Source organism: Puccinia triticina, chromosome 2A (genome assembly GCF_026914185.1).
Source record: "Puccinia triticina chromosome 2A, complete sequence".
NCBI lineage: Eukaryota > Fungi > Basidiomycota > Pucciniomycetes > Pucciniales > Pucciniaceae > Puccinia > Puccinia triticina.
In genome coordinates this window covers 7,953,568-7,975,124 of record NC_070559.1, presented here as the reverse complement: position 1 = coordinate 7,975,124, position 21,557 = coordinate 7,953,568, and the positions used below count along the sequence as shown (strand labels likewise).

Sequence of the window (21,557 nt, the reverse complement as noted above, 5' to 3'; positions counted from 1 at the left end):
ATGGAGGCTGGTATGGGGCGTAAGGATGAGGACACGACACAGGCGGGGAAATACCTGGCTTTATGCCATTGCAAACAACGCTTCCCAGGCGACGAAGGTGGTCTGAGGTGAATACATATCTTGGCATGGAAGATTTGCCCATGCCCGCCAGTTTTCGTTCACTTGTCTGGCAGGTCTTCGGCGATGCCGTAACATATGAGCTACTCCGGCACCCAAATCCTCACTGCCAGACAGCAGCAAGCTTGCAGTACTCAAGCTCCAAGCCTCACTCACACACCATCACGACATGAATTGCTGGGAGACGCTCGGCATAACATACGCTCCTGTGATGTTGGACAGCACCTATACAATCCAGCGAGCAGTTGTTTGAGCCAACCACCGTGTTATGTGAGGCAAGCTTCGGCCAGGAGGGTCTGATAAGAAGTGCTCCCCGAGCGGCGCACCGGTCGATAGACCGCACCCATGAGTGTGTCATCGGCGGGTGCAGAAGCCTCAGCGCACTTCGGGAGGGCAACGGTCGAGAGACCGGCTCCCACCCGTCCTCCACAGACCAGACCCGCGCGCAAGAGTAGATGGACCTTTCAAGACAAGAGATATAAGAACACAAACACAGACGGGAGAGAAACGGGGACGCTTGGGAACTAAGGGGGCATGATCAGGGGGCGGAGAAGACAAGTGGGCACGGATACAACAACAACAGGACGAGCAGAGCGAGTGCGAAAGAGCAAGAGAGAGAGACGGCGCAGACAGCCGCGGATCTTCCGCCACGCGCTCGCACGCGCGCAAGCAGGCGGCAGAGATCGGGAAAATACTTGGAGAGAAAGGGAGTGGGCGGGCGGAACGGGAATACAACGGGGGGCAACGAGCGACTACCAAAAAAAGAACGCAAGACGAGGAGGGGAGGCAGATAAACAAGCAGCGGAGGGGGAGAGAGAGGAGGGGGTATTCAAGCGGGAGAGCAGCCGGGGAGGAGTATGCACAGAGACGGGGGCCGGCCGATGGGGGTCCAGAGGCCCTGAGGCAGGACAAGAAGGCCGTGTGGCGCGGCGGGTGCGGGCGAGGGTTTTGAGTACTTTTGGGCAAGAAAGGGGCGGGAGGATGGGGGCCGGGGGGGAGATAAGAGGCACGCGAGGCTACTGGGAGCACTTGACGGACATCTTCAGCGACTGCCATCGTCGTCGTCGTCGTCGAAGGAGAAGGAGCCATCGGGCCCGGCAGGATCAGCGGCGGCGGCGGGGCGGGAGAGGAAGGCGGGCAGACTGACAGCAAGGAACTTCTTCTTCTGGGCCTCCGTCAGCCGGCCCCCGTTGCCCGTCTTGCGCGCGTACCAGTCCCACGACTTCTGGATCACCAGCTCGAACATCCCCGGCTGTAGTGTCACTGTGTACGATCAGTCGAGAGAGAGAGACAGTCAGTTGAGCTCCTCCATGGGAAGAAGAGGGGGGGGGGGGGGGGGGGGGGGCTTACTTCCGCCATCCGCGTTCACCGTGGAACGCGCCGCCGTCGGCGCCAGCGAGCCCAGCAGGAACTCGTCCTTCAGAAGCTCGGGGATCGTCGGCCTGAGGTCCTTGTCGTACCGGAGACAGGCCTTGATCGTATTGATGGCCTCTTTCTCGACGGGCACTTTGTGGTCGTCGAGGGGCACCTTCTTGCCCTCGGGGGAGAGGACGACGGGGGCGACGACGGGGGGATAGTCGATGGTGTGGTTGGGGTCGCGGATGGTGTGGACCTTGAGGGTGGTGTCGAGCTTGGCGAAGGGCGTGTGGCCGTAGACCATCTGGTAGAGGATGCAGCCGAGCGCCCACACGTCCGTCGGCCGGCCCATCTTCACCGTCTGGTGGTCCCCGTGCGACGACTGCTGCATCATCAGCGCCTCCGGCGACATGTAGTTCGCCGTCCCGATCTGCGTCTCTCGGCTGATGTTCGCCGTGTCCGCCGGCACCGCCTTCGCAATCCCGAAATCAATGATTTTCACCGAGCCTTGCACCAGCACAAAGTTCGCCGGCTTCAGGTCCGTGTGGATGATCCCCATGTGGTGCACCGCGTCTACCGCCTCGAGCATCTGCAACACACCCAAGCAAAGGTCAGCACCGGTGGACCGGAGAAAAAAAAGCTACAGAAAAAAGCGCCACGCAACCTGTTCCCAGATGTGCTTGATGAACCGGAAACTGATGGGCTTGCCCATCTGGCGATTAAGCAGCTGATTGAGGTCGGTTTCGCCGAGCTCCATGACGAGCCAGACCTTCCTCTTGGCGTCGTCCATGGAGGAGTCGAGCAGATTGATGATGCGATCGTGGCCGCGGAGGCGTTGGAGGAGGGCGATCTCGTTGCAGAAGGTGAGGTAGGTCTGCCGGTCGGCCTGCTTGAGCCCGACGACCTTGATGGCCACCATCTTCGGGCCCCCGTCCGCCATCCCCGCCCGAAACACCTTCGAGCTCCCGCCCCGCCCGATCACACACTGGCGCGAATACTCGACCCCGTTGACGACGATCAGGTTCTTCTCGATCCGGTTGGGCTCGACGGGCTTGCTGCGCATCTGCCAATCCCGCTCGTCGTTCAGAGGCACTTGGCGCTGCTGGTGATGGTTGTACCCCGCATCCTGCGCATCCTCGCGCACGTAGAACCGTCTCTGGCTCGCTGGAACTTGGTTCGCATTCCGGGGTGGGGGGCGAGGCTCGCAGACAATCTCATCATCGTCGTCACTCTCGCCGTCCTCGTCCTCTTGGGAGGGGGAATGGACGGGCGGGGCAGGTCGGCGCTCCTGGCGTTGTCGTTGGGGGACAGCGGTGCTGAGGGCGGATGACGAGGCTTTGGGGTTGAGGCTGGGCGTTTGGTATTGATGCTGCGACGAGTTGAGGGGCGTTGCCGGAATCGCAGGGTGCAGATGGTCCTGTTGATGGACGTTGTGAGGCTGAGCTGCCGCGTAGAGATGATGATGATGGAAGTGTGGAGTGTTCTGGTTGGAAGAGAGATTGTTCTGGGGTTGAAGATAGTGCTGTGGCTGCTGCTGCTGCTGCTGGTGGTGGTGGTGGTGGTAGGCTGGGTTCTGTGGTTGGTGGTGATTAGATGTGGACTTTTTTAGGTCGGGTTCACATGGATTATGCTGCCGTTGAACCGAGTTTCTCGATTGGTTGCTAGGAGGAGGACGCGAGGTGGGTGGGGTGACAGATTGAGGGAGCCGGGTATCGGAGTATGCGCGCTGGGGTTTGAATGGCGCGTTGCCGTTGAGCTCGCGGGCCATCTGGCGACGAAGATCGTTGGACGACTCATGGATGATCGGCGAGCGCCGACGCGCGAGGCTGATGGGCTGTGGGGGCGCCGGGCCGCCGTCGACGGTCGCCGGCACCTCGAGAGTCGGCTCGGGATCGTGGTCGTTGTGGTGGGCTTCGATGAGGTTTTTCTTGGTGTCGAGCGAGGCACTGGGGCAGTGAGTCGAGTAAGAGGGCTGAGTTCCTGGAGCCTGGTGGCTGGATGGGGATGAGCTGTGAGAGTACGAGTCTGACTGCTGCAGGTCCGTCAAGGGTATTCGTCCAGGTCTCAAACGCTGGGAGCCGGCAGGTGGGTGTAGTTGGGAATGGATCGATCCTGGTCGGCCGGATATCTGGACATCGTTCTCCCTCGTGGCTACCGAGCCAGACGGGTGCTGCTGCTGCTGGCTGTGTCTACTCATGGATCTTGCATGGCCATTCTGAGTGCCGGTTGCAGGGGAGTGAGAGCTGTGTATGGTCGATGATGTAGGTCGAGGGGGGGCCTCTCCAGTGGTGCTCCGGGGCGGCAAGCTTGGCAGTGAGGGGTGTGGGTTAGTGGGCGAGATGAGGGCCGAAGGCTCCTTGGCCGGGTTCCTCGTTCGGGTGGACGCGATGGAGAGCGCCCGTTGGGATCGGACGGTGTTGGTGGGGGCTGTTGTTGTTGTGGTGATGAGCTCGTTGGCGGTTGCGCTGGAGGGATCTTCTGGCGAGGCGAGGCAGTTGGCTTCATCGACGGGGATCCGGGATGGTCTTAGCATTTTCATGCCGACCTTCAGGCCATCAACTAGAGTGGAGAGAGACGAGTGGGGTTAGCAGGTAGAAGGGGGATGATGATGTGTGTGAGGGCATACCTTTCCGACGAACGGTCGAGCGGAAGTTGGAGTTGGGGCGGGCGGCGCGGATGGCGTTGTTGAAGGCCGGGGTATGGGAGGATGATGGGAAGGGTTGGTATGTGGGTGAGTTGGGGCGGGGATGGGCGAAGAGGAGGGAGGAGCGCGAGTGGGAGAGCGGGGGGCGGGGCGGGAGTGGGTGGGAGTGTTCGGAGCCGGAGGGGTCGGTGAGGTTCGTGGTGGGGTTGTGGGTGCGGCTGAGGGAGCAGGTGGAGGCGCGCGAGGCGACAGTGGCGGAGGTGAGGCCGTGGCGGCGGTGGTGGTGGTGGTCGGCAGGGTCGAGGTCTGAGCCCGAGGAGGCGGCGGCCAGCTCCTCGTCTTCGTCGTCGTGGGGGGTGTAGCCGGGCGCCGTTCCGCGGAAGAGCTGGCGGGCGTATTCGGTCTGGAACTCCGGCTTCTCGAGCGGGGTGGCGGGTGTTTGGAGGCCGATGCTGTACTGCTGCTGCTGCTTGATGCTCGGGGTGGATGGCTGGGAGAGTGTTTGGTAGTACTCTGGGTCGTCGTCGTCCATGGCTGTTGTGGGCTTGCTGTTCCTGGGGAGGTGTGTGATCCTGGAGAGCGAGGAGAGCGACTTGGTTGAGAGATGGGTGATGCCGATGATGGATGAGCGCAGGCTGATGCTGGGATGGTGGTTCTGCTGGGTTGTTCTGAGCTGGGGGTAGTTGTTGCTGTTTGGGTAGTTGTTGCTGTTCCGTTCCGAGGTCGGCGGGGATTCGGTGAGCTGGCCGGTGGAGGCGGAGGAGAGTCTCCGGCGGAAGAGCCTGCTGCCGAGGCGGGTGATGGCCGGGGCGGGCGTGGGGGATGGCCCGGGGGAGTGGCTGGCCTGGAGGGAGGCTGCGGAGGTGGATCGGCGGGGGCGGAGGGAGAAGGAGGCGCGGCTGGGCTGGCTCATGGTATGTATGTATCAGTCTGAGGCTTCAGTCTGAGGCTGGCTCAGTCGGAGATGGGCAGAAGGGGAGATCTCAAGGAGGACTACATACATAGCACTAGCCAGGGGGAGTACATAGCCCGCTGGGAGAGCTCCGATGTGCTGCACGCCGTCGGCTGGGAACGGCCTGCGCCCGGCTCAACTCCAAGAGCCGAGAGGCCCATGGGAACACTCCAACACCGAACATCCACATTGACTATGTAACCCAACAGCAACAATCTCCCAAGCGCCCAATCAATTCAAATTCCCCTGGACTATGTATCAAATCCCTTCTTGTCCATACCCTCTCATTCAAATCCACCATCCATCAACAATCCAACATCTTTTCCGCAACCGAACGGACATTAACTCCCTCGATCGGAGCCGCGGAAGCCCCATCCTACTTACACCCAACCTCGCAACAGCAGAAATCCCATATGGCTGTGGAAAACTGTCATAACCTTTACTCAGATACAGGCTATCAAAACCTGCCACCTTCCTGGGCTCGGATCCCCGGAATCCCAAATCAACCTCATGGCTTTGGCGGGAGGGCACTCTTCACACAGGCCTTGGTTAAAGCCATACTTGGGACACCAGCAGCTCTCACACATTTTTTTTTTATACCAGCAGAGAGCCATGCTTCTTCACTTGGCCATCTCATCAAACAGCTGACTTGGCCCCAGCTGTCCTTGCCGGAGGGACAAGCAAAAAAAAAAAAAAAAAAAAAAAAAAAAACGGCTGAAAACAGATGTCTGCTGCCTACTGTATCACAAGCTTGGGTGTAAGTCCCTCCTTCAGAGGGTTGCGTGGCAACAGTCGAAGTTATGGAAGTCCCTCTTCTGCGGGGGGGGCGGGCAGCCCTGGTCGCGAAGCGACCCCTCCGAAGGAGGGACTTGAGTCCAAAACTGACTTACAACCGCGTCACGGTTGGCCAGTTTTGGTGTAGCCGACTTTCGGACAGCTGCACCTCCTGTACATCCATCTCCCCGGAGGTAAAAAGTTGGGTGGGAGATAGAGGAGGATGGTGCGGACCTCCTCATCCACTTTTCAAAAGAGAATATTGAAAATTGGACCAGCAGGAATTTTTTCAAGATTTTGAAAATCTGAAAATCTGACTCTTCAGGATTGAACTGAAGTTGATTCTTGGCTTCTCAACCAGGATCCCTCCTTCACAAAATTCCTCAAAAAAAATTCTGATTACTATCCTGGGATGGCCATCTTGTCCTCTATTGATTACATAAGGAATGGTTTGGTTTGAAGAAAAAAAAAAACAAAGTCATGTTGAACTAAAATTGGCTTGTAAAAAATCCTACACATACAATTTTTGAAAAATTCAAAATCCTTCTTGATGGGGATGAAGACCCCCATCTTGGGCACACCCTGCCCAACATTATTATTGACTGGGTATTTGGGTGTATTTTATAGGATTTTTACAAAAAAAAAGGACCTCAGAAGCCCAACCGTGACACGCAAGCATGCACGTTTTAGACACAAGCCTCTCCCGCACTTCGTGCGTTCGACGGAGAGGCTGTACACGCTTGGGCAAAAGTGCCCCTGCACCTCCAATCAAGGGACTAGGTTTGGTACACATTGCAGATAAGGATGGCTACAGGGTGGGTCTGGGCGGCCCAGTGCAGCCCACGGGCTGAGCAGACAGGCCCGTTGAGGGGGAGGGCAGAGCCAAGGGGGCAATTGAAGGTGCTGAGCTGAGCAGGTCCGGGGAGGAGAGGCTGGCAAGCAAGGCCTGAGTCTTGTTGTAGCTGATCACGTGGGAGGAAGGATTGAGGGGAGTGAGACGTGCAGTAGATCAATCACCAATACAGCATGACGACCAGGCGGGACGTTTGGGGGGATGTTCCTTCTCCCCAGTCAGCCTCCATAGAATCCACTGTAGCTTTGGGGAGTACTGGTACCAGACCCCCTATCCTTGGAGTATTGAAAAGATCCAGTAAGAAGAGCTGTGGAGACAAGCGGGGAGGTGCAGGTGGGGGACCATTTGGTTCTAGCCATCAAAAGGCATACAACATCCTCAATACGCCTTATACGCGCCTCTTAGCTGCTAGTTGGGTAGTAAACGGGCCTGTCAGAGTGGGACCCTTCTTGCCAGGGGGACCCCATTGACCCCCCTGCAGAAGGAGAGCCTCAAGATTGCCACATTGTAAATTTCTGGCAAGTCAGAGACAGGGTTACTGGAGGGAGAAGAGAAAAAAAAATCCAGGTGGCTTGTTTGAGACTGGGCGGCTTTTTGGAACGGATGGAGTAGAAAGAACGGAACAGGTTGTAATTTTGGAACGGACAAAACAGATGAGTCAGGCAGTAATCAAACGGACAGGCGGGCAGGCGGTAAAAAAAAAGGGAGAGTTTGGGAGTAGAAAAAAAGTGTAAGGGTTGTGATCCCTTCACTGGAGTGGTGGCACAGGCACAGTGAGGGACTCCTGTCTGTGCTAAGCGGTGGCAGTCGTGTGAGGGGAAGGTGCTCTTGAGCTGCCCTTGAGGAGTTGGTCTGGTTGAGGAACTGGAAGAGAGATTGAAGATAGCTTGTGGTTGTGGTTTTGAGAAGTTTGTCAAGGGTAAGAGCAATGGTGGGTAGTTACGGTACAGTTATCGGTAACGTACAGATATTGTAACGGATTTTCTCTTGTTACCGTTACCGTTAACCGTAACGGAAGTGCGTTACAATATCACACACTCAGGATGTTTGAAATTTGACATCTGTTACAATATCTGCCCGCACAGAGGGGCAGATATTGGACTGAATATGATCCAAAGGGGGCCATTTGCCCCTCTTTATCTCGTTAACCGGTGGTTAACGTGTTAGGCTACTAGTAACGCGAGTAACACACCAAAGAAATCAGGCCTGTTACAATACGGGCCCGGGGTTACAACTGGTTGTTACTATTAGCGCTAACACCTGAGCGCAGTAACGCCAAGCGTTATGCTACGCAGATAACGGCGGTTATCGTAGCGTATCGTAACTACCCACTGCTGGTAAGAGCCTTGGCGGCGGTTTGTTGGTTGATAGAAGATCAGATGATGCTGGAAGGGATTGCGGATTGGAGGTGCTGAAGCTGAGGATTGATCTGATTGATAGGATTCAAGGATGGACCTTCTTCTGGGGATCAGAATGCCATGCCTCTCCCATCATCCAAGTTTGGCAGACTTGGACTCCAGGAGTCAACCTGTCACATACATTTCATCACATCCTCCGTGTGCTACACACACGCAGGCACACACACAACAAGAATCAGCAGAGAAGAGAAAGAAAGAAACAGAGCAAGACAAGCCAAAACCAAGAAACACAGTATACTCTTTACTCAACTTGTTAATGATTAATTTTGTTGACAAGGAGAGTAGTGCCAAGTGAAGCACTTTGTGCTGATCTTTGGTCAAAGGAAAATTTAAAAAAAGGGGTCCAGATGGCCTAGCGGTAACCATCACCCGCGGAAGCTTGGTGTCTCCCCTGAGACAACATAGTATAATCACTTTGAAGAGAGTGAAAAGTCCGGTGTTTGAATCCCGGTGGACCCAAATCCTGGCTGCTACCACTTTTGCACTTGGACAACTACACACCACCCATTCAAACTTCAACCCACTTATTAGCTGTCCTCTTTACATGTATAAAAAACGTTTCCATTTCAATACCTGTTACCCAAATTTTTTTCAGGTTGATTCAATTGGGTAACCCAATTGAATCAAAAAAAGTGGAGCCCCAGAGGGCTTGTGGGTTAGGGTTTCAACTAATCTAGACAACAGTGTGAGGGATTTTAGCTGGTGGGAGTAGATACAAATGATGTCATAATATGTCAAGGGTACATAAATGATGTCAGAAGAATGCAGCAGGGCCGCATGAAGGCTGCTTAAAGTGACAGTAGACTGCATGAGTTGACAGGTGGATGCAGGGGGTGCATAAATGAAGTCTGAGGCTGCAGAGTCAGTGTGTGATGACATCATAATATGGGAATAGAAGAGTACTTGATAATATGTAATGAATGTAGTCTGATGGGGAGATGTAATTTTGTATCCTGTGATGTGTATAAGAATAATGCTGTGATCCTTGACTTGAGGCTTGTGACAGGTTGGTGATTTGGTATGTTGAACGTGTGATGGGTGTCCAGTGTCCAAAGAAGTGTAGGTTCCAATCCAGAGGGGTTCAGGTGATGCTTCCAGTGGTGACTAGGGGTAAAATTGGCCGTAGAATCCATTTCTGAGGTCTGTTTGATGGTATCTTGAGGTGTATTACAAGTAAATATATGTATGAGAAAAAACTTTTGATTTTTCACGTTTCCGTCTACCGCAACGTGTATCTTTTTGTGTACCACTAACCCATCTCAAGCTTTTTGGGATTTATGATAAACACATGATAGAATGAAATATATAGAGCTGGCACTTTTCACCCAGGTACCTACCTGAAATTTGACCCAGAATGGACACCCGCACCCGCTGGATTTTACCTGCGTACTTCCACGGGTAACTGCCCACAGGTACCTAGTACCCGCCAATTGGCACTAGGGACAAGCAGAGCTGTGCAGAATGGCAATCTGTGCACATGTACCTGCCTGAATTTGGACCCATACTGGACACCTGCACCCAACAGAGGATACCTGCACACTGCCACAGGTGCCTGCCTGCGGGTGCCAAGTACTTGCCAACAGATGATAGTGGCCATCTCTAGAAATATAGGATTCCCGTGGTAAATACCTTGTTTCTGCCAGTATTAGCCTTTGCAAGGTGGTTGAAAATGTGTTCTAAAATAGTTCCAGTAATAGCTAGATTCAAGTTGGAGCTGGTTTTCAATTGAATTCAACTCCTTTCCAAAGTGCCTTCAGCTCAATTGAGCATGAGTAGAACATAAATTCAGCACAAATTGAGGCTCAAGTTCCAGGTTATATCTAACAGGTTTCTTAGACAATATTGTGCAATGGCACTTGCACACAAGTGCCACGCAAACTCCCATGGTGTAGGTCGTTGTAGGAATTTGTTCCTGGGAGAAATTTTGGTCAAGGTCCTCTGTGACATGAAGGGAATGGGTGATTTGGGATTTGAGATAGTTTTGAAAGTTGTAGATGAAGTATCCGATGGAGAAAGAGGTGGAAACGTCTGTAAACCCCCACCCCTTGTGGGGTTTCACAAGTCCTGTCACCTGCTTACATCAGCCCCGACTTGCCACAAGTACTTAGACTCGCGTCCTCCCCCTCCTTACTATTCCGGCAGAGAGCTCTCCCTCTCTCTGGTCTAGGTAAGCCAGTCATGTTTTTCCTTCTCTTTTATCTTTCCTAGTTGTACTTACAGAGATAGCTTTCCCTCTCTCCGGTCTATATGCATGCAACAAAGCCCCCCTCCCCCCAACGTTGGAACTAGAACGTTTCACGGCCCTCGTGCCACTCCCACTATGAAAAAAACTCAAGAAACTGCTGCCAGTTGACATGCAGCATACTCAAGTCAAATGCCCATTTATACAAGGCTCATTCCCGATGACCGTGTGTTGGACATCAAGTGGTATTAAATCCATTTGATGAACGGTGTGTGTTGGACATCAAGTGGTATTAGACCCATTCAATGACCTGAACACACCGGTCATCGAATGGGTCTAATTCCACTCGATTCCGGCGACTTTCAATGTATGTAGGGCCCTTGTCCAGGAGGGATTCCTCTTGGACAACCGGTGTATGAAGCAGTCGTCCAGGAGGTATCCCTCCCGGGCGACTGATATATGAAGTAGTCATCCGGGAGGGATCCCTCCCGGGCGACTGGTGTATGAAGGAGTCGTCCGGGAGGAATTGCCTCCCGGACAACTGTTATGTAGGCGGCGACTGTTGTATGTATCTGTTGTCTGGGAGGGATTCCTCCCGGACAACTGGTGTATGAAGCGGTCATCCGGGAGGATCCCTCCCGGGCGACTGTTGTATGGGGCCGTCTTCCGGGAGGCCTCCCTCCCGGATGACTTTTGGTTGACCGGTGTGTTACACATGTTGTTGACTTGGAGGGATTCCTCCTAGTCCGCTGTGGTGATTTATATAGGCGAGCGCGGTGGAATGTCCACGCGGGGATAGCGCGGGCGGGGAATGCACAAAGCGCTCATGCAGGGTCCATTCCGGTGACATAAGCACTGAGGATGAGGTCAGGAAAGCACGCTAAGAAAGCTTACGGAAAAGTCACGCGCGGACCGAAATGCACGAATTGCGGATCGCAGATTCGGATTGGATGTTTGGATCAGAGCGGAAAAAGACAGGGCTGGACTGCGGCGGGACTACACACGTGGACTGGTAGCAGCGGCGCGTCAGCGGGTGAGCCATGACAGCCGAGCGGGTTCCATCAGCGGGTGGAACCGGGGTGAAGGCGGTGGCGAGAGAACGACTGACGGGGGCTAGACAGAGGACGGTGGGAGGGCAAGCGTCGGAGAGGAGCGGAGTCTGGCAAAGTGACGAGCGGGATAGCGGGCGGAGTAGGCGGACTAGTGCGGGAAAGTGTCAGACGTGCAGGATCGGGTGGGAACGGCAATGTGCGCGGAGGGGAGGAGGGAAGGGGACTCTTGTATTCCTCTTCTTGGAATATCAAATGATTACGGATTTCACTCATCATTTTGTACTTACAAATACGGATGTACAAGAGTTATTGAGAGGATTATATGTGTTCTTATCCATATTCAAGAGTTACTTGCGGATTTTTGTGCTTACAACGTGCGGAGCTTTATTCACTTGCGGATTATTACGCTATAGATCAGGCTCAGTAGAGGAGCGCTGAAGGCTAGCGGAAAGTAGCAGTGCGGAGCCGAGTTACCGACAATCACACAGCCCGGAAATCAATATTCTTGAAGGAGGTGGTTAGCAGACATTCTTCACCAGCCAACCAGCTTTCTTTTCTCACACCGCGTGGTTGGGTCTATGTGGCCTTGTCTGTCGGCTGGAGGGATGCCAGCCACTTGACAAGGGTGCTGGTATGTACTTATAAGGTGCTACTGCTGTGCCAGCTGAGCATCTCACAAGTACATAACTGCACAAAAAGTTAGTGTGGCTAAGCAGAGTATCAACATACTTGCTTAGCCTGAGCTAATCCATAAAAATACATGGACTAAACCTGGAATAGACCTGGACAAACTCAGGTATGCAGCAATGTATCAGCCTGGATCTGGCATGTCAGCTGACACCAATTTCTTGAGTTTTTTTCACAGTGTCCCCATGCCCCTTTGACAACGTTCAGTGAAGGACTTGACAGAGTCCTTAAAACGTCCCCCTTGTTATGTTAGTTTTTGGTTGGTATTCAGGTGTTGGGAGGATGGTTGTGATTGATAGTCCAAATGGGTTCTTGAAGATTTGACCCTCCAGTAAAACTGGAGCCGATGACAATGTGTTGAGTTATTACCTTAGAGAAGATGTATGATAGTGCCAAGATGAAAGGTGAAGGAGGTCAATCGTTTTCCAGCGGATCCAGCTTTTCCTTGATCGGAGACGGTGGCAGTGGGGGTAGCTTTAGGAGCGCCTTGTATGCTTTTGTTTGTTTGGGTCTTTTTGCTCATGTCAGAGGAGGGAGAGGTCCTGTGAGGGTTGCTTTCTTGCACCGTTTATTAACCATACACTGATCCTTGGTAGCCTAACGGTCAAAACAAAAAAAACGGCTAGCGTGTTGGTAGGGCAGCCAAATCTTAATCTGTTGTGACTGGAAATGCCTAATATCCATTGCTCCACCCTGCCCGCCTCTTGAACCTCTCATACTCCAAGTGTGGAGTTTGCCCACCCCACACCTCACACTGATGAGGAGGAGCAGTGAAGTGGAGGACTTCCCATGCAATCTGGGATCCCCTCAGATGTTGGTTTAGAACCAAAAAGTCTAGCTTTTTGCAAGCAAATCTAGCCTTTTGGGATCTAGATCACTTCTGGGAGGCCCGCAGATCTCAACGGGAAGTCATCCAGTAACTTCCTAAATTGGCCCAATATGTTTTATTTTCCCTTTCAGAGTTAGACAGTCATCTGACATAGCATGCATGTTCAGCTAGCCTACATTTTTCCTCCCTATGTTTTGGTGTAAAATGCCATACAACAAAAAAAACAGTGGAATGGTACACAACTACATAAACTACCCTAAAGCTATTTACTTGAATCAAAGTTTATACTATGCACCATCACTATATAAAGAATGTAATTATGATTATGAAATAAGTATAATGCTAATAGGTTTTGACTGAGTGGAGCTAGCCCACACCGCAGTTGCATGTTTTAAGTTTTTGCACATCAGATTGACGTGGTGGTGCTCCATTGGTGTGACAATGCCAAAAGCACATTGCAGAGGTATTGGGACAGAATAGATACAGCTATCATGCATTATAAGAGGAGGAAGTTATATAAAATACAAGCAGTGTATGTGTACATGGGAGGGATGGAGTCATTACAGACGGATGGATGATGGATGGTGTTATCACGGATGGAACGGCAGACTAGGATTATGTTGGATGGATGGCATGATCAGGGATGGAATGGAGGACCATGACTAGGTAGGATGGCAGGGAGGTGGAAGGATGTTATCAATAGAAGAGGTGGAAGGTATTGGGAGCACATGTCTCAACCAGGAATGGAAGGGAGGATGGTGTGGTGTATCAATAGAAGAGGTGGAAGGTATTGGGAGCACATGTATCAACCGGGAATGGAAGGGAGGATGGTGTGGTGAATCAAGTAAGGCAGTGTTATAAGGGTATATTACTTGTATAAGGGTATATTATCTTTATAAGGGTGGTATATTACTTTATAAGGGTCTAGGATTCAGTATGATGGGATATGGATGGAAGTATTAATTAGGTGGGGAGGAAGAAGTAAAGAAGAAGCAAGGTGGGAGGAGAGGCTTTGACCCCCAATATTCTGGATGGAAGAAGGCAACAGCTGGACATGAAGGCATATGGTAGGTTACGGAAGGTTGTTTGGGTCACCTAGCAACACAAGATATCATGCAGTGCAGCATATGCAGGCAGATAAGGTGTTCAAGGAGTTTTCCTGCAGAGTCAATTACATCATTGCTTGGCAGGCAGTGCAACACATGCATATATTGCTGTGCAACTGATATCCCCTCCTGCAGAATCCATTACCTCATTGTTTGGCAGGCAGTGCAACACATGCATATCTTGCTGTGCAACTGATATCCCCTGCAGAAAATGGCCCTCACAAGGAGTTCCCCTGGAGCTAAATTCCCTCACCCTTCAATATATAAGGAGGCCTCTTTCCCCCCCCTCATCAGATCTTTTAACCATCAGCCTAGGAAGGTTTGGTCACAGTGGTTAGTTTAGTTACAGTGGTAGTTTAGTGGTAGTGGTAGTAGTAGTGGTAGTGTCAAGTTTGAATTAGTAGTAGTCAGGAGCTCTAGTAGTAATTAAAGTGCCTTATCAAGAGATTGTTAAGGAAGAGATTATTACCAACTTCATCAACAACAATTGTAACAAGTAAGTAGTAGTAGTAGCAACCAGGAGCTCTAGTATTGATTAAAGTGCCTTATCAAGAGATTGTTTAAGGAAGAGATCATTACCAACCTTCTCATCAACAACCCAAAGTCAACAACAATGGTATCTTACATAATTAATCCCACTGGATTATATTATTCCCCATCATCAGAAGTTGTAACAGATCTGCAAGATTAGTGATTTGAGGTATCTAGGTTTGATATAGATTACTATACAAAAGTAAGATCTATCTTGGAATCAGCCACATCTTTATAAATATTGATTACAAGACTCTTAGTTATTTGCATAGTACCATTAGAGGGGCAGGTCTTTCAAACCACCTGTAAGTTGTAATAGCCTTTCAACCTATTAGCAATTTATTTCCCCCTTGGAGGATATTTTCACCAAATAAACATTTAGTGTCCCACAAGAGTCCCTACAACGTGGGGTGGAAGCCATTGGCAAATTGCCCCCCACACTGTCAGATTACTGTCAATCTGAAAACACTCAAGTTCAAGTGAAGTTCACTTGGCTTCAATGTTAAGTTGCCAAGCATTGCTATCTCGCCTCTTCTAACTGCTTATAGCTGACCTTGAAGCCACTCACCACAGTGTATGGCTTATGTGATGTGACACATATTCCCCGGCAAGCTGCAACATCATGTTTTGGGATTTCCCTACCAAAATGATGCAAATGCCCAACCCTCTAGAGACTGAGATTGAGGTGCAGGAAATGATGGAGGAACCCAGCTCAAATCCAACAGACATGTAGGTAGATGCTCATCAGTTCTGCTCCATCTCAACCAATTTGGTGACTCATATTGGGCAAGTGTTATGGAATTTCCATTTGACACTAGCGCGGGTGGAAATGCACACACGGCTGAGCTCATTGTGCTTTTGGTTACATAAGCACAGAGGGTGATGTCAGAAAGAAAAACTAAAAGCATGTGGAAAGCTGAACACGCGGCAAAGCAAAGATCAGGTCATCTTGCAGAATGCTGTCAGAAAAGAAATGGCTCCACCAGGAAGTACTCAAACCTGGTTTGGGCTAACTCTAGGTGCCTGCTTTACCACTAAGCTACAAAGCCTGAGTTGCCAGATTCATAATATAACAAATGCAGACCAGAGCGGAGGGTGAGAGCTGGACTGCAGTGAATCAGATGTGTGGACTGGATGGCAGCAGTGTGGCAGCAGGTGAGCCAGGGCAGCTGAAGCGGGTTCCACCATCCAGTGGAGCTGGTGAGAGACTGGCCTTTGGGGGCTAGACAGAGGACGTGGGAGGTCAAGCATTGGAGAGAAGCCAAGTCTGAGAGTGTAGCATGCAAAAGTTGGGCAGAGATGGCGGAGTAGTGCGGATTCAGGTGGGAACGGAAGCAGACAAGCGTGGAGGGGAGGGGGGAGAAGGGTTCACAGTTTCTCTTCTTTTTTCTTTCTAAGAAATTACTTACTACTCATTGTTTTACTTACACTTATTGACAGTACATAGTATTAGAAGAGTTTTACATGTCCCTTATTCTTACTTGATATTGTGAACTTTGTGCTTGTGGAGTGCGGAGCTTCACTACAATCAGATTATTATGCTGAGATCAGGCACCTTGTGGAGCGCTGAAGATTAGTGGTCCAGAGCAGATGTCATCAATAATCACTCAAGCCCAGATAAAACAATCTTGAAGAAGCCGGACTTGGACATTTCTTACCATGAGCATCCTCTATTTATACACCAAGTTTTTTTCTTGTTATGTTTTCACCTATCATGAATGCCATATTGCTGTGTACTAAAAAAACCAGAAAAGGAAAAAATGAAGCCTAAAAACACATTGAAAATGCAATGAAAATATAATGAAAAGCCTTGGCGAACGTGGATTCTATGGTCTGAAATGGGTCAGAGTGCCCTGTGAGTTGCCTGGATGAGAGTGAATAAAGAAAAAATGGATGATTAGGGTGGTGTGCCAGTTAGTATGCTCGAGCAAGCCAGTTTTTGGCTTCAGGGTGTGGTGAGGGGTTGGCACCATTGTGAGGGGTCAAACGACCCGGACCGCTGCTCTCGTGAAGAGCAGGTTTGACGGAATTTTGTGCCTGCGGTCAATCAACCCTTAAGTTTGACTCAATGTCATCCAATAATAACCGCGGATAGCACTAGGAAGGTCTCGGGACAGCCAAAATCCACCCCGGAGCCTCGGATAGGTATTGTTTGTTAAGTTAGAGCCAAATTCAAGTGGGATCACAAACCACGCATCAAGATTTCGACGTTCTTGACGAATCTGAAAAAGTTACAAAATTATGATAATGAACTTATGATTTACTTTTTCCTTTTTTGAATTCATCACTATATAGTGAGCTGGGTGTATTTCTGATTTTAGAGCTCATTAATATGTGATATATATTCACTCGAAGCAAAGCTTAGGATCAAAAATTCACAACTTGAAAACAAAGTATACTTGTTTACACTTCCTCAGCGCTCATTGGGAGATAAACTTGAGAGTATTACGCAGGTCATTTGTTATTTTTTGACAAGAAAATCCATTGGAAGCTATGATGAAAGTGGAGACTAAAGACGCTTATACACTCGATACAGTTTTGCGGGACAGGGAAACTAATTTAATGTCACTTTTGAAGGAAATATCTAGCTATTTGGATGGCCTTGAGACTATTGTTAGGTTGAAGGAGTGCTGCCAATCGGGAGATGGAGTGATTGACGCCGGTCGCCTTCCTTGGTAGAAACTTTCGAACTGACCGATGCCGTAAACGCCTTCCCAAAGAATCCCCCACTTCGTATTGTAGTTTCGGTTTTGACCTTAGCGCGGCAGTTGATTTGCGGGGGCGGCACGGTGGCGAAGAGCGACGCCTACTGTGGTTTTGCGTGAGGCTTGATGGTACACTGAGCATCGCGTGGGCTTGAGCAAGCTGGGCTCTTATCGACCAGGCGGCCTGCGCGACGTCTACGCAACCATCAATGAGAGCATCGAATGTTTGCTCGTGCTGAACATGATTTGATTTCGAGGAACCATCATTTGATACGTCATCGCGAGTGGAATCCGCCATGCTGGCTAGAAGGAAGTTGTCCGTCCAATAGACGAATGAAACAAGCTGAGAGCCGACTCGCCTAAGATTTCTTGAAAGTTGAAGCGTAAGTTTTCGGGCTTGGGCAGTTCGCCGCATGTTCCTATGTTTTATGAGAAGCTATGAGCCTTGATCCCTGCCAAAACGATAGGGAAAATATACGACACCAACCTCTTAGTTCCCGCTGGAGAAGCAATTGTGGCCAAGTCGGTATGGTATTCGTTAGCTTCGAGTAAAAGCATTCGATTGAGTATCGCCTCATCCATTTGTCCAAGAATACTTGAAAATCTTCGAATGGTCTCAGATATTGCATCACCGGGTGAAATCGGGTGTCTATCTACGTCTTGATTACAAAGCTCAGTAGTTCCAGGCGTAGGCGAATATTGCTGAGAATTGATCACTGTGCGCATGTTGATTAGAGTGCAAGAGATGGAGCGGATCAGACATTCTAAAGAAGCCGCCAGGGGGAGGGAGCAGTCTGACTCGAGAGCTTGAAAAGTATCGTAGTGAAGTGGTTTAAGACTCATGGCTAAGGGCTGTGGTGAGGTGATTACACTGCAGTTAGAGAAGCCAAGAGAAAATTTTGATTCTGAGACTTTGGGGGATAAGAGGTCACGATTGGGCCATATCTTATATCCACGCCAGACCTGCAAGGCAATCGACACCAAGATAGCCCAATCAGCCTGAGTATTGCCCCTGTTCTGTGCTAGTCCCCAGCTGATCAAAACATGAACAAACTAGTGTCGTATCAAGATTCAACAACTTGATCGAAATGCAAAACGCGCAACTCGGCGCGGGCAAAGGAGTGCCTTCCGACATCCCCAGCAGGACGAGGCATGTAGGTTAACATTGTATTGAAATCCAACTTGCAAAATATATTAACAGTCCGAGAAACCTTCACACATGATCCAAGCTACCGGCTGCTGGGAGTTGGCCGGAAGCAACCCCACAGATGATCGATAATCGCACACGAATGGCGTGGCGATCAACAACCAGCCCAGGTTGTCTTCAGCTGCCTGTACAGGCAAAGCAAACACCGCACGCACCATGCAACATGAGCCCTCGATTCAGTCGATCGGAAAAGTCGCCCCGGGGAGTTTGAAATGAAGGATGGAAAAGCGCATCACCTCGGATAAACACTTCTTCGAGGTGCTATTTACGCGCGTGTAAGGGAAGGGCTGACTTTCTCTGCGCCCCCGTATAACTGAGTACAATTTTCCGCCCTTCAGGAATCTTATTCATCTTTCCATGGCCTGCACAGTGATCACGATGCAGAAGAATGGAGCATAGATAACCCTACCATCTTATGTATGTACACACAGCTTGTTCCTGGTTCCATATATTTTGGGCCACGAAAGAGCTTTCTCATATGCGGTGCCCCTTGGAACGGCGAACAGATAATTACACTCACTGCTAGAGAGTATTTGGCCACCCTCCAAAATCGAGTCATAAATATATAACCATGCAAGTTCTTCCACACATCCGGGCGTATAATGTAAGGGGTGGGTAGAGGCTCGCAAATAGTCGACAGCAAAAATTTAACTTTTTTGGAAACAGAAACTTGAAGCATGTTCTCATAATTTCGCAGTGATTCCTTCAAGTGCTTTTGTTGTGCAAGCTATGGATCTGCTCAATAGTCACCCCACATCGCCCAATGAACCAGCGCCCAACCTGACAGAGAAAATATAGTTGCGCCCAGCAGATTATCTCAGAACTTCCCGCTTGAGTCTCTTTGTAAGTTGCTTTCTTTGTTTGTCGGGGTCCCGATTCTTTGACACTGTGTAAGCACACAAAGGCACCTGCCCATCACGATTTAAAATCAATCGAGGAGCTCTTTATGCGGCTAGGTCAACAACAGTACATACATAACACTTTTTTCGCTTTGTTGATTAACGCTTGGTTCCAACCCCTAAGCGACTCGAACAGTCAGTAATTGATCTCAACACATGTGACCGGCCATTTTGACCCGGTGCATGTATAACCCCCAGGGCAAATGTGTGTAAGATATCTCCAGTAGATTTGTTTTTGTTTGCTGTGATCTAAACCAAATGTTGCATTCCGCACAACCGTCTCATCAGGATGAAGTCTCGCATGGTTAATCATTCATGAGCGATGACTCTGCTGTGAAGAAGCACTAAACATCTCCTGACACTGACAGTAAGACTGGAGAAGCGCAACAAGGCAGCGTACCAGAAAAAAACAGGTTCACATACATTTTGCATGTCGTAAAACACAATCAAATTCACACACATAGAAGCAAAGGGGAATGCACATCGTTCAGCCGACTCAACAGTCCACATTAAGTAGCTTGGTCCATATAATCAACATCAAGTGTATGCACTAGGCACAATTCTTCTTGGGCCCTTTGTGCGCCAACTTCAAATCCGCCCTGGTGGAAGGCTCGCTGTGTATCAGCAGGAAGGCGCTGACGGCGAAGCCGCACATCTCTCTGGGAGGGGGGGGCTGAGCTTTTCCGCGCCCCCTGGTCGATCCTTTCGAGTCGTTTTGTTCTTGCTTCTCGCGTAAGACGAAAGCGTTTAAGGAGTTGGCTCAAAACCTTGTATGCTGCTCACGCCAGGAAGAATATCAAGAGAGACACCCCACGGTTAGTAAGATGTGAATCTCAATCATTCGATGCTCTCTGTTGATAGGCGGCTTCTTTTACCTGCCACTTCCGATTCTCTTGTGGTGTCTGAACTACAGAACCAGGGCTTCAAGACCTGGAATTATAGAAGGAATTGGCATAAATACATGCATATGAATTGTGCGTGCAGGCGGTTGTAAGAGCGAGCCGCGCTAGAGAATATATGCCTTTCTTCGACTTAACTCCCTTATTAGGAGATTGGTTCTTGAAACTTGAATTGGGTTTCTTATTCAAGTCCTTTTCCTCAATGGTATCCAGAATTTATTATTCATACGACTCACCGAGGCAGGCTAATGAATGTACGCGGGATCTACATAGATTTGATTATATCATATCAAGTTGGATTCCGGCTCAAGCCGATAATTTACTGAAATTTCCTGATTTTTTTCGCAGGTCATGGCTTGTTTCTGCCCTTCTTTGGGTCATCAATGCGCTACAAGCAAGTTCCAAGAGCCGGGAGGAGACTGTTGGACAGCCCCCGGAAGGACTGACCCTACTTCCGCCATATCACGAGTCTCTGCATAGAGCCTCGATGGCTTCTCCCTGATCAACTAATATGTACAGCTTTTGCAAGCTTCCAAAAGAGGAGTCTTAGCCCTGAACCCAAGACCATTGAAGATACCCAGAAATCTTTGTGAAAAGGGATCCTGGCATTCATTTCATGAGTCAATCAACTCAATCCTCTTTTTACTTGTTTTTCCCCAAACTTAGGCCCTGTTTGGCAGCGTCATATGACACAGCGTAATAATAGGGAACATGCTACATTACATATGGTAAGACATGTCTTTTTAGGATAATCTTTTGAAAGTAAACCCTCATAAGGCTTGGCAGTTTACTTCCAAAAGATCAGGCAGAAAAGTAGTGTCTCACACAATGTAGGGGGACATGGCAAGATTATTTATTGTGTAATAATCACGCTGCCAAACAGGGCCTTAGGCTTCTGCAAATCTTCCCCATATCCCTTCATGGCTTTCTGTCGAAAACGTGATTCAAATTCTCAGAGGGCTTGTCTTGTATTTCTTCTAGGAAAAATTCCACTTCAAAAGGAACCTAATTATATAAAGCCTATTTATGCGTAGAAACTTTCAGCGAGGCATACAAAACATGGGAGAATTTTTCATAGCTTTCCTGCTTTGTGCTGAAAGTTTTACATGCAGGTGCTAGTGGCCCTGGGTGCTTCCAATCAGAAATAGGAGTAGACCTATTTTGACTTATAAATACATTGGAGAACTGGTGGAGCTTCCATCATCAGACTCAAGTAGGTTATTCAGTCTCAGTGACAGAGGGACTTGCCCTGACTTGCCCAGGAAGTGAAACTTCAAATGCGTTGGGGATTGGCCGGGTGCAGCTGGCCCAGTGCTCACACTCCAGAACCAGGACGGCGGGGCTCC

At 50.0% G+C, this 21,557-nt stretch overlaps 3 protein-coding genes across 3 annotated transcripts; all 3 read right to left on the bottom strand.

Moving 5' to 3' along the window:
- Positions 1 to 1,133: 1,133 nt before the first annotated feature.
- Positions 1,134 to 5,030, bottom strand: PtA15_2A857 (uncharacterized protein; the record flags this gene model as incomplete). The annotated part of the gene is made up of 5 exons (XM_053166920.1): positions 1,134 to 1,166; positions 1,265 to 1,380; positions 1,468 to 2,062; positions 2,138 to 4,032; positions 4,100 to 5,030. The coding sequence occupies 5 exons, from the start codon at positions 5,028 to 5,030 to the stop codon at positions 1,134 to 1,136; spliced, it is 3,570 nt and encodes a 1,189-aa protein (XP_053018095.1).
- Positions 5,031 to 6,651: 1,621 nt separating this feature from the next.
- Positions 6,652 to 6,925, bottom strand: PtA15_2A856 (uncharacterized protein; the record flags this gene model as incomplete). Its single annotated transcript, XM_053166919.1, has 2 exons — positions 6,652 to 6,805; positions 6,888 to 6,925. 2 exons carry the CDS (start codon positions 6,923 to 6,925, stop codon positions 6,652 to 6,654), a joined length of 192 nt encoding a protein of 63 aa, XP_053018094.1.
- A 10,141-nt stretch (positions 6,926 to 17,066) lies between these two features.
- Positions 17,067 to 18,049, bottom strand: PtA15_2A855 (uncharacterized protein; the record flags this gene model as incomplete). The annotated part of the gene is made up of 2 exons (XM_053166918.1): positions 17,067 to 17,625; positions 17,694 to 18,049. The coding sequence occupies 2 exons, from the start codon at positions 18,047 to 18,049 to the stop codon at positions 17,067 to 17,069; spliced, it is 915 nt and encodes a 304-aa protein (XP_053018093.1).
- Positions 18,050 to 21,557: the final 3,508 nt, after the last annotated feature.